Consider the following 13539-nt stretch of genomic DNA (forward strand, 5'->3'; position numbering starts at 1 on the left):
TTAATTGATGCAGTAATATATACTACTCTTACTCAATTCCATTTCTTAAAACTTTCCAATTGCAAATCCAGTAAAAATTGCACCATTCACCTCTCCATTTTCCTCTTAAAAACATTATAAAAACGTAGGAATGGAAATAAATGGAATATTGGTTCACCCTTCTTTGATTGACTCTTTCCGAATTGCGAAATCATCCATACAAATAAGTCATTAAATTACTTAAACTGATGTTCTGAGTTTTCAGATCTTTTATATATATATATATATATATATATATATATATATATATATATATATATATATATATATATATATGATAGAATAGAATATTTTGATATAATTAGTCATAATTAATTTTTTATAATTATTTTGTATCATAATTAGATAGTTGATCAAATGTTACACATTGATGTATATATATTCTATTGAGATCAATGAGAAAGATACGATTTTCATTATCTTTTATGGTATCAATCCTAATCGATCTCTCTCATAAAATTAAAAAAATGCAGAAACGAGTTTCTTCTTCTCCCTCATTACAGTTCGTTATCGCATGCTTCTTCTCTCTCCTTGAAGTCTGCCGCCGCAACAGGACTATCGTACTCTGTACCGCCGCCGCCGAACACGAGAATCACCCTATTCTCTCGCCTCCCGCCTCTGTTCGCGTCGCCGCCGTCGCACCTGTAGCCATGTCTGAATCAAAACATTCAGAACACATTGACGCTGATACCCACAAATCCGCCGATACTGGTGATTCCGGCCAGCCCAAGAACACCATGTTTCGAGGTTCCAAATTGGAGTTTCATCCTGCTCTTGCCGTCTCCAATATTAGGAACCACGTTCCTATTATTCTTGAGATGAAAAAAGATCAATATGGCACCTGGGCCGAGCTTTTCCGCATCCATTCTCGCTCACATCGAGTCCTGCATCACATCGTTCCATCTATCGGAAAAGAGCCACCAGTCATTACCGACGCCAACCATGAACAATGGTCCACTCTTGATGCCACCGTTCTTCAGTAAATTTATTCTACTATTTCTACCGATTTGCTGACCACTATTCTAGAACCTAACTCCACTGCAATGGAAGCATGAAATCGCTTGAAAGATATTTTCAAGACAACCAAAATGCTCGAGCTGTCACTCTTGAGCAAGAGTTTTCTAACACTCGTATGGAGGATTTTCCCAATGGCTCAGCTTACTGTCAGCGTCTTAAGATGCTTTCTGATCAGTTGAGAAATGTCGGCTTCCCTGTCAACAATCATCGTCTGGTCCTTCAACTGATCTCTGGTCTCCCAGAATCTTATCGTAGTGTTGCTACTTTGATTCGCCAGAGCAACCCTCTTCCGACATTCTATCAGGCTCGTTCCATCCTCACTTTGGAAGAAGCTGGTATGACTAAGATGACAAACACAGGCTATCATGCTGCTATACACACCACTCAGCCGAAACCTACAGAAGATACCTCTCAGCGTGGCAACCGCCGCCCCGACAACCTTTCTCGCTCCTGTGGCAACCAGGGTCGCGGAGGGGGACGTGGTAACCGCAGTGCACCTTAGTCTGGATCTCCCAACGCTCCCTCACCTTTGTCCCCTCCTTCTTGGCAACAGCAACAACAGTACCCAACCTGCAAACCATGGGGTTGGACTCCACCACCATGGACTATGCCGTCGTGTCCGTATCCCACCTCTTAGTGGACATGCCCTACCGGTCCTCCTACTATTCCTTTGATCCTTTTGGTTTTATTGTCTCTGATTTTTAGACGGGGATCACCCTTTTCAGATGTGACAGTCATGGAGATCTTTATCCAGTTACCACTCCTCCCAGTTTTGTCGGTCTCAGTTTCAGTCTTTGGCATAGTCGTCTTGGTCATCCTGGCGTGTCTGTTTTGAAATCCCTTCGTAAAAATAAGTTCATATGTTGTGAAGCTTTTAATTCTTCTGTCGTTTGTGACTATTGTGTTTTAGGAAACAGGTTAAATTGCCATTTTTTTATTATCAAACTACGACTTTGATGCCTTTTGACATTTTACATAGTGATTTATGGACGTCTCTAATTTTAAGTTCTGTTGGTCATAAATATTATGTCTTATTCTTAGATGATTTTACAAACTTCTGGTGGACTTTTCCTATTAGCAGAAAATCTCATGTGTTTGAAACGTTCAAGTCACTTACTCAACTCATTCAAACTCAATTTTTGCAAAAAGCCAAAACATTTCAATGTGACAATGGCGGTGAATATAATAATGAGCTTTTTCAAAAATATTTCACTGGTCATGGTCTAGTTTTTCGTTTCTCTTGTCCCCACACATCCTCACAAAATGGGAAAGCGGAACACAAAATAAGAACCATTAATAATATGATACGCACTATGCTAGCTCATTCTTCTATTCCCCCTCGTTTTGGCATCATGCTCTCCACATGGCAACTTACCTGTTAAATAGTATTCCCTGTAAAACACTTCATAATCAGTCACCAACACAACTCATGTATCATCGTGATCCCACCTACACACATCTCAGAGTCTTTAGTTGTCTATGTTATCCATTATTCCCGTCATCTACCATTCATAAGATACAATCCTGCTCTACTCCGTGTGTCTTCTTGGGTTATCCGCCGAATCATAAAGGTTATAATTGTTTTGATTTGTCTAATAGAAATTAATAATTTCGAGGCATGTTATCTTTGATGAAACTCAATTTCCCTTCACCAATATACACTTCCTTTCACTTCACTCTTATCAATTCTTAGATGATGACCTTCACCCCCACCTTATACATCAGTGACAAAATCAAATTTCACCACCTGTTGCACATAACCAACCAACGCCCACAATCCTAATTGACCAACCACTACCCTCAATAAACCAACAATCACCATCTCCTACCTCTTCGATCAACACACCCATTACAATAAACTCTCCATCATCACCATCAATTCAACTGCATCCACCTCCACCTACACGAACCATCAATTCAATCTCTCACTCTGACCACACCATCTCTCTCATACCTAAAAACCCCAAACTATCCTTATTGGACCCAAATTAGAAATCCGCAATGCAATCTGAATTCGATGCTCTTATTCGAAATAAGACGTGGGATTTAGTTCCTCGTCCTTGTGATGCTAATCTTATTCGATGTATGTGGATTTTTAGGCATAAGAAAAATTCTGATGGCTCCTTTGAGCGTTATAAGGCTCGTCTTGTAGGTGATGGTAGGTCACAGGTTGCAGGTGTGGATTGTGATGAGACTTTTAGTTCCGTGGTGAAACCTGCTACCATTCGAATAGTGCTTACCATTGCTCTCTCCAAATCCTGGCCCATTCATCAACTGGATGTCCATAATGCCTTTTTACATGGTGATCTTCATGAGTCTGTTTACATGCATCAATCATTGGGTTTCCGCGACCTCCGTCATCCAGATTATGTATATCGGTTGAAGAAGTCATTGTATTGTCTCAAGCAAGCGTTTAGGGTATGGTACCAACGTTTTGTTGACTATGCTGCCACCATTGGCTTTCGCCATAGCACATTAGATCACTCCCTCTTCATATATCGACAAGGTTTAGACATGGTCTACATTCTGCTATATGTAGACGACATCATCCTCATCACCTCCACTCAAGTCCTCCGCCAATCAATTATGTCACTCTTAGCATCTGAGTTTGCAATGAAGGATTTGGGCCCTCTGAGTTACTTTCTGGGTATTGCAGTATCTCGTCATCCTGATGGCATATTTCTCAGTCAAAGCACTTATGCATCAGAGATCATTGAATGTGCTGGCATGGCATCCTGTAAACCATCATCCACTCCTGTTGACACCAAGCAGAAACTCAGCACCTCCTCTGACACTTCTTATGAGGATCTCTCCTTGTATCGGAGTCTTGTAGGGGCCATACAGTATCTCACCTTCAGTCGACCTGATATATCATATGATGTTCAACAAATTTGTCTTCACATGCATGCCCCTCGCACGGAACACATGCTTGCTCTTAAGCGCATTTTGCGTTATGTTCAAGGCACCTTATATTTTGGACTACACTTATCCCCATCTCCCATTACAAAGCTTATCTCCTACACTAGCGCTGATTGGGGTGGATGTCCTGACACCAGACGTCCTACATCTGGTTATTGTGTTTTTCTAGGTGACAATCTTATTTCTTGGTCTTCCAAAAGATAATCAACTCTCTCCCGTTAGTGCTGAAGCCGAATATAGGGGGATTGCCAATGTTGTCTCCGAATCGTGTTGGATTCGCAATCTTCTCCTGGAACTCCATTTTCATATTCATCGGGCCACTTTGGTGTTTTGTGACAATGTTAGTGTCATCTATCTATCTGACAATCCTGTGCAGCATCAGTGCACTAAGCATATTGAGATGGACATTTGTTCAGGAAAAGGTAGCTCGTGGTCAGGCTTGCGTCCATCATGTTCCCTCAAGACATCAGATCACAAACATCTTCATCAAAGGACTTCCTCGCATTCTCTTTGATGATTTTTGGATCAATCTAAGCGTCCGTGAACCTCCCGCTTCGACTGCGGGGGTGTGATAGAATATAATATTTTGTTATAATTAGTCATAATTAGTTTCCTATAATTATTTTGTATTATAATTAGATAGTTGACCAAATGTTACACATTGATGTATATATATTCTATTCAGATCAATGAGAAGGACATGATTTTCATTATCTTACAATATATATATATATATATATATATATATATATATATATATATATATATATATATATATATATATATATATATATATATATATATATATATAATATATATATATATATATATATATATATATATATATATATATATATATATATATATATATATATATATATATATATAATTAGTATTTCATCCTATTATTTAACATTTGTAGTCATTTGCATTTGCAGAGATCTACCCATTATTTATTTTTTAAAATTACACAGATGAGTTAACAAATACATGGACCATAATGAACTACCAAGGTATCCACCATGTCATAATTTTTAACGAAGTTGAGGATCATCCACTGATAATTATCCACTGGTAATTAGTGGTTGGATGATAATTACTGGTCGGAAGGTTTTGGAAATGTATTATAATTTACCCTTATATGTTGTTGTTGAGGTAGGTTACTATGGTAACGACAATTTTGAAATAATCGAGTTTAAACCGGTGTTGAGTTTTGAAAAATTACCGTGTTTTTATAGTAGATATCTCTACCACGAATAGATATACGCATTTGATATTAAGTTGACTCCAATAAGCGTGACTCAACCAAAATTAGTTGAGTTTCATGATTCTTATCGATGAAAATATTCTTTTGTTAATTTCCAAAAAGTACATGACTTATTTAGTTGCTGAATAATTGTAGAAATTGCAGGTCGATTTTGCTACAATATTGGTAGACTATGATTATGAAGATTTGACTTTGTGTGGTGATAACAGAAGGATAACAACACTTAATTTATTGAACATTGAAGACCCATATCACAAAAAACTAGGATATGGATGAGACGAATTGTGCGAGTCGAATAAATTCAAAGCAGATGAAAGAATTAGATTCAGATTGGATGTTAATTCGTTGGAAAAAAATGTCATGTTTATAAGATCCAAGAATTATGAATTTAAATTTGTATTAGTACTATAGGTGAGATGTTAGAAATATTAGAATCTCATTGTAATGATGTTTTAATATTAAGTGTAATGGAGTTTGACGGAATTAGGTTTAGTGTAAATCATGTTATGAAAACTTGTGTGAAAGGTGGCATGGTTAGGCACATTATAAAAAATCATTCATTACATGCTATAAAATCAATGTAAATACCATGTATCATTGTAGGGGCATGCACATGGCTCAATATGCATTCATTCTGAAAATGAATAATCTTTAAGTACATAATATGCTGTAATAACAGTGACACAAATGGATATATCTATATGTAGCAACTTCTTAAAACAGGCCAAAGGAAATTCCTACTACATGTTGATTGATCTGTGACAGCAAGACTAAATAATCACTTAAGCAAACCAAAGGAAAAGTATGTTTCGACATCCAAACAAAATGTTGCGACATGTATCTTCACCTGAAACAGCAAGACAAAAGAATCACTTAAATTGAGATGACAAACAATATCAATAAACATGATTGGAAACAGAAGGCTTAGATACACTTTATAAATAAGTAACTTTGTATCATGTACATAGCCTAATAAAATACAGAGCATGTAGAGTTCAATGAATTTCAACAAAACTCAATGCAACCTGCAAAGTACAACAACCAAGCATCACCATGTCATTTCATGGAACTCAAATTCATACAAGACAGGTCCAAACATGAAAAAACCATCAAATTTCACAATCATCCAAGTACAAACAAACCATACAAGTCACTAATTAATATTCAAGTTCTAGCCTAACTTTCAATCATTTTGAACGTCACTTAAATCAGGATTCTCCAAACAATATCAACCATGTCATAAACATATAAGACAAAGCAAGCCACACCATCCCTTCCACTTCATATAGCAGCCATGACATAAGTGAAACTGACAAACAACCATCATAACTATCTTTAAAAAGCATTACAAATAACTGAACTAACTGTTGGAAATAAACCTTTTGTGTTTAGAGAAAGTGTGTGGGAATAGAGGCTTGAATAGAAACTTGATAAATATGAGAATTATTTATGGAAGAGAGAACTTTGTATTTTTGTTTGATGCAAAAGTGTAAGATTACATCTCTATTTATAGTACTTTAAGGAGAACTCTAGACACACTAATTCTAGAGAGTTCTCAACTCTAGATATTTAAAGAGTATTCTAGAAAATATTATAATCTTAAAAAATATCTAGATACTCCAAATACTACAAGACTTTTCTAGAAACATTACCAATATAAACTAAGCCCAAAATCAAATAATAAAATTAGGCTCAAATCAAGTTTAATATTTCAACATCCCCCCTTAAACTTGATTTGTGACTCCAAGCATATTCCTTAATTTCACGAAAGTTTTCAATTTGAGTGGCTTGGTGAAAATGTCGGCAGCTTGATCTCTAGACATCACATACTTCAACTTCACCTTCTTCTTCTCGATGCATTCTCTTATGAAGTGGTAACGAATGTCGATGTGCTTACTTCTTTCATGAAATACAGGATTCTTTGCCAAAGCAAGTGCTGATTTATTGTCAACACATATTTCGACAGGATCTTCTTGTGGCATTTTTAATTCTTTCAACAAATTCCTTAGTCAAACTGCATGACAAACACATGATGTGGCGGCAACATACTCAGCTTCACAAGTTGATAGTGTGACGATAGGTTGCTTCTTTGACATCCAAGTGAAAGCAGTATCTCCCATAAAGAACACAAAACTAGTAGTGTTTTTTCTATCATCCAAGTCTCCACTCCAATCACTATCACTATAGCCAATAATCTCATAATTGTTAGAAGAGTAATAGTGCAAGCCAAAGTTTGTTGTACCTTTGATGTATTGAAGGATTCTTTTTGCCACCTTGAAGTGAGTTGTTGTTGGAGCTTCCATGTAGCGACTTACGACTCCTACAACATAAAGAATATCTGGTCTTGTACTTGTTAAGTAACGCAAACTTCCAACCAAACTTCTGTAAAGAGTTGGATCAATAATCTCTCCATTTTCATGCTTACTCAACTTGCTGCCACATTCCATCGGGGTGCCAACTGGATTGGCATCATCCATCTTGAACTTCTTAAGGACTTCTTTGGCATAACCTTCTTGGGTGATAAAAATTCATTTGTCTTCTTGCTTTACTTTGATGTCGAGATAATATGCCATGAGCCCCATATCTGTCATCTCAAATTTACTTCACATGTTTTTCTTGAACTCTTCGAACATGCTTAAATTGTTCCCTGTGAAGATCAAGTCATCAACATATAAGCACACAATCAAAATATCTCCACTTTACGCTTTAATATAGAGTGGATGCTCATATGGACACTTGATGAAGTTCTTGTCTTGAAAGTACTTGTCGATTCGAACATTCTAAGCTCTCGGTGCTTGATTGAGTCCGTACAATGCCTTCTTCAACTTTAAGACTTTTTCTTCTTGCCCTTTTACTTCATAGTTATGTGGTTGCTCGATATAAACTTCTTCTTTGAGAAAACCATTCAAGAAGGCCGACTTCACATCCATTTGATAGATCTTCCATTCATTTTGGGCTGCCAAAGAAATGATCAATCTAATAGTTTCAAGACGAGCAACGGGGGCAAATACCTCATCATAGTCAATTCCTTGTCTTTGACTATATCCTTTCGCCACCAATCTTGCTTTGTATCTCTCCACGTCTCCTTTTGCATTCTTCTTCGCCTTGTACATCCATCTTACTCCGATTTCTTTGTGTCCTTCTGGAAGTGTAGTAAGTTTCCATGTATCATTCTTCGTGATTAACTTGATTTCTTCTTCCATGGCGTCTCTCTACTTTACATTTTCAACTGCTTCTTGATAGCTTAGAGGCTCGCAATTACCCAAAAGGCCAAAAAGGTTAATTTCATTTATGTTTTCGATTACGTCATAAAGCTCTTCAATACTCCTTAGTCGTGGTGTCCTCTCACTTGAGCTTGTTTCATCCAACCTTGGTGTCGGTGAGGCCGATGGTGTAATATGTTCTTCTATCATTGGTTGTTCCATTTTGTCTTCTTTTTCAAAGTAATGAAGAAAATCATACATGTCTTCTTGAACATTCCAATCCCAACAATCTTCTTCTTAAAACTCCACGTCACGACTTATGACGATCTTTCCACTATTTGGATTATAGAGCTTATACCCTTTGGAGCTTGAGTCATAACCGACGAATACATACTTCTCACTTTTATCATCGAGCTTTGTTCTCCTTTCATCGGGAACGTGAGTATAGGCAATGCTTCCAAACACTTTGAGGTGAGAGATCCCAGACTTCCTTCCACTCCATGCTTCTTGTGGTGTCTTCTCATGCACGCTTCTTGTTGGGGAACGATTTGTCAGATAAACCGCACATGCCACTGCTTCGACCCAAAACTCTCTCGGCATCTTCTTGCTCTTAAGCATGCTTCGCACCATGTTAAGTATGGTCCGATTCTTTCTCTCTGCTACCCCATTTTGTTGCGGTGATCTTGACACTGTTAGTGGGCGACGGATTCCATGATCTTCACAATATTTGTGGAACTCATTTGAAATGAACTCTCATCCTCGGTCAGATCTCATGGCCTTAATGGAAAGACCACTTTCTTTCTCCACAAGGGCTTTGAACTTCTTAAAGTTTTCAAACACTTTTGACTTCTCCTTCAAGAAATAAACCCATGTTTTTCTAGAATAATCATCAATAAAGAGGAGAAAGTATTTACTCCTACCAAAAGAGTTTGGATTAATTGGTCCACAGACATCAGTGTGTATGAGCTCTAGCGGTTTTGTCGCTCTTGACGTTGATTCCTTTGGAAAGCTTTTCCGGAATTGCTTCCCAACTAGACATCCTTCACATAATTGGTCTGGGTGGTTTATACTAGGAAAGCCTCTCACCATTTCCTTCTTTGACAAACATTTTAGACTGTCAAAGTTGAGATGTCTGAATCATAGATGCCATAGCCACGAAGAGTCAGTATAGCAAGTCTTGAGACACTTTGCAACATCATTTTGAATGTTCAAGAGGAACATTCTATTATTTGACATAGGCACCTTAGCAATCAAGTTATGTCTACAATCTCTTAAGAAAAGACTATGTTCTTTTAAGTGGATGTCATAGTCTTTCTCTAATAATTGTCCCAAGCTCAAAATATTATTCTTCATGTTAGGAACATAATAGACATTGGATATGAATTGATGACTCCCATTCTGTAAGCGTATAAGAATTTTACCTTTGCCTTTGACCGGTATCTTTGAGTCATCTCCAAATGATACATTGCCAGTTGTCGCTTTATTGATCTCTACAAACATGCTTCGATCGCCGCACATGTGATTGCTTGCGCCGATGTCAAGGTACCATTTGTTTCTTTTCTCTTCAACTTGATTTTGGCACGCGAGCAACAAAGTTTCTTATTCTCCACCTTTTTCTTCTACAAAGTTAGCTTTCTCCACAACTTTCTTCGAGAATCTACACTTAGATGCATAGTGACCAATCTTGTTGCAGTTGAAGCACTTGATTTGTGATTTGTCACACCTCGACCATGAATTTCCTCTTCCACTATCTCTTGTTGCTTGTGGATTCCAAATTATTTCTCCATTGTTAGAGTAGTTCTTGTAACTGCCTTTTCCTTCTCCTCCATGTCCTCGTCTATGCCCACGATCTTGGCCACGACCTCGTCCTCTTTGGCTCTTGTAATTCGCATAATTTGCTTCCTTTATGTTGAGTTGTAGTAGTTGCTCCATAGCCTCCTTTTGTTTAATTTTTCTCTTTTGTTTTTCTTCGTATGCTTGTAAGGAACCCATGAGTTGCTCAATAGTCATGGTCTTTAAATCCCTGTTTTCTTCAATGTTGGTAACAATGAAGTCAAAACTTGGATTTAAAGTGTGAAGTATTTTCTCCATGACTTTCACCTCATCAACATCTTTACCATTTCTTTTAAGTTGATTGACTACGGCTAATACTCGAGAAAAATAATCAAAAATTGACTCGGACTCTTCCATAAATAAACGTTCAAAATCACCTCTAAGAGTTTGAAGACGAATCTTTTTCACCTGTTCCACTCCTTTGTTACAAGTTTGAAGTTTGTCTCATGCTTCTTTGACCGTCGTTGCGTTGGAGGTCTTCTCAAATGTATCTTCATCCACCGATTGATAAATAAGTAAGAGAGCTTTCTTGTCTCTCTTTCTTGATTCCCTCAATGTCTCATTTACACCTTGCCTTAGCGAGGCTTCATCTTGCTCATTGAAGCCTTTATCAACGATATCCCACACATCTTGAGCTCCTAGTAGCGCCTTCATCTTGATACTCCAATTGTCATAGTTGTTCTTTGTGAGCATCGACATTTGAAAAGGGAAACCTCCATTCGCCATTTTTTTAGGACCTTGAAGCTCTGATACCACTTTGTTGAAAATAAACCCTTTGTGTTTAGAGAAAGTGTGTGGGAATAGAGGCTTGAATAGAAACTTGATAGGTAGGAGGATTATTTATGGAAGAGAGAACTTTGTATTTTTGCTTGATGCAAAAGTGTAAGATTACATCTCTATTTATAGTACTCTAAGGAGAACTCTAGACACACTAATTCTAGAGAGTTCTCAACTCTAGATATTCAAAGAGTATTTTAGAAAATAATATAATCTTAAGAAATATCTAGATACTCCAAATACTACAAGACTTTTCTAGAAACATTACCCAATATAAACTAAGCTCAAATAACTAAGCCCAAAATCAAATAATAAAATTAGGCCCAAATCAAGTTTAATATTTCAACACTAACAACCCTCATTGTATAAGTTCTAAATGGTAAGGATGACACACCATTTACACGTTATTGAAAACGTCCTTGTAGACAATGTTTTTTGTTATAATTTTCGGATTGTTTTTTTCATCATGAACCAAGATTTTGATTCCTTTCTTGCTGGTAACCTTTGAAAGCGCAACATATATTTATCCATGCATAAATACATCCATCGGTATGTAAAGCCCCACCCTATCCAAGGATTGCCCTTGTGATTTGTTAATCGTCATCGCATATGAGACAATGATTGGGAATTGACGAAAACTTAGCTTGAACGGACAGGGAGACTGAGATGGGGACATATCCATTCTGGGAATATAAACGATGTTGTCATGTTGTTCCCCCCATAATATGTGCTTTAAGTACATGTGTAACCATTTTTGTAACAATTAGACTAGGACCATTACATAAGCCGCCCGATTGGTCGATGTTCCTCATTAACATAATAGCGTTGTAAGTTCTAATATGTTCTAAAAATTATTACTCTGTGTTGTTGTTGGATCAAAAAGGAATTTATGTAGAAGAGGAGGATGGTTTCTCATCAATGGCAGTACAACCTTACCACCTTTGCAGCATAATTGGAACTTAGATACACATGTACGTTTTGATTTTCATTTACGCTATTGATACCACATACAAGATTGACAATGCTGACATTCCCATACAGGGTCTCCAATATCAGAATACTTTGCATTGACATAAAAATTTAGTACGGTTGGCAAGTTAAATTTACTTGCGTAAGAGAGGAAAATACAACTCACGTTGAAGGTGTGAATCAATATGTGTGTCTGCAACATCTGCATCATCAGAATCTGACTCATTAACAATATTGTGGTCTGAACCTGTGTTTGAGGTAGCATCATAAGAAGAATTGGATAGGTGGGATACATTTTGTGGAAGGGTTTTTGGATGATAATTACTTGAAGTTGTTGGATTTAGTGGCATTGGAACTGTATTATGCAGAAGCCTATTAATTGAGGTACCAACGTTTGGTGGAACAGGATGAACATAATTCGAAGTAGATGCCCCAAAGTTTTATGTAAGCCCTGAATCCCGTGCATGGGATGATGTGGTTGGAAGAGGCGTGTTTGATCTTGAATTATTGGTAAGCATGTTTATAGGTGAAGCAACACTTGGTGGAAGTGTTGAATTGAATGTGTTGGTTAAATTAATCCCAGAATCCACTTCAAATCTCCCCCCTTTTAACACGCCCACTTGGACCGACTTGGGAAGTAGATAAAGTAATGTATGTGATGTTAGAAATATCTTACAAATATGGTTTAGAATATTGTGGGGAACACATTGACATAGGAGGCATTATAGAATGAGGTGGTAATTACACATTCTCCTTGTTGCAATGTGATTTGTTATGTTTCTTGTCACTCAATATTAACTTTCTCCTCTTCCTAGCAATGGAAGCATGTACTTCATTGAAATTAACATTATTAGCAGACATGTCTTGATCCAAATTGGAAAAAATAGGGTTGATCGTTGGTTAATATCAATCAAAAGAAGTCATAATAAAACAACCATACAAGGGCCCCTACTTTGTAAAGGCATGTATAAGGCTTGCAAGAGCTTTTAGAAAGTCAAAGAAAGTGCGTTGGAAATTAGAACTAACCTTTCACAGAAGTTAGCAGAATATTGGTTGATAACCTACAAGGATATGTATGCAAAGTACTTGCAAGAAGACACAAACCTCTCTTCCACAAACCTTGTATGTATGTCAATGTCATGCTACGTCGTTTTAATCCAATTTGGTTTTCTATGCATTTAGCTTATTACTCCAGCATGGTTTATTCTGTTCTTACCAGATCAAAAAGAGTATTGATGAGGCAGGTGTTGTTGATGCATCGGATGTTGTAACATTAATTTTCCATTACCCATGTATACTATACACATTTTCTTCAAACCAGTAGCATTAATTTCTATCATCGACTCCAATTAATTTCTTCCATTACCCATGTTACAACATCTGATGCATCAACAACACCTGCCTCAACAATACTCTCTTTGATTTGGTAAGAACAGAATAAACCATGTTGGAGTAATAAGCTAAATGCATAGAAAACCAAATTGGATTAAAACGACGTAGCATGACATTGACATA

The 13539-nt window shown here is 37.0% G+C and overlaps 1 protein-coding gene and 1 pseudogene across 1 annotated transcript; one reads left to right on the forward strand and one right to left on the reverse strand.

The window, feature by feature from the left end:
* Positions 1 to 506: 506 nt before the first annotated feature.
* Positions 507 to 1558, forward strand: LOC127103226 (uncharacterized; annotated as a pseudogene).
* An 8486-nt stretch (positions 1559 to 10044) lies between these two features.
* On the reverse strand, positions 10045 to 10635 carry LOC127103227 (uncharacterized). Its single transcript, XM_051040494.1, has one exon. The coding sequence runs from the start codon at positions 10633 to 10635 to the stop codon at positions 10045 to 10047; it is 591 nt and encodes a 196-aa protein (XP_050896451.1).
* Between the last annotated feature and the right edge of the window lie 2904 nt (positions 10636 to 13539).

This window comes from Lathyrus oleraceus, chromosome 7, assembly GCF_024323335.1.
Source record: "Lathyrus oleraceus cultivar Zhongwan6 chromosome 7, CAAS_Psat_ZW6_1.0, whole genome shotgun sequence".
NCBI lineage: Eukaryota > Viridiplantae > Streptophyta > Magnoliopsida > Fabales > Fabaceae > Lathyrus > Lathyrus oleraceus.

Bases quoted from the DNA above. Each gene is read 5' to 3' on its own strand.
- LOC127103227 (XM_051040494.1), bottom strand. From the start codon at position 10,635: ATGGAAGAGTCCGAGTCAATTTTTGATTATTTTTCTCGAGTATTAGCC.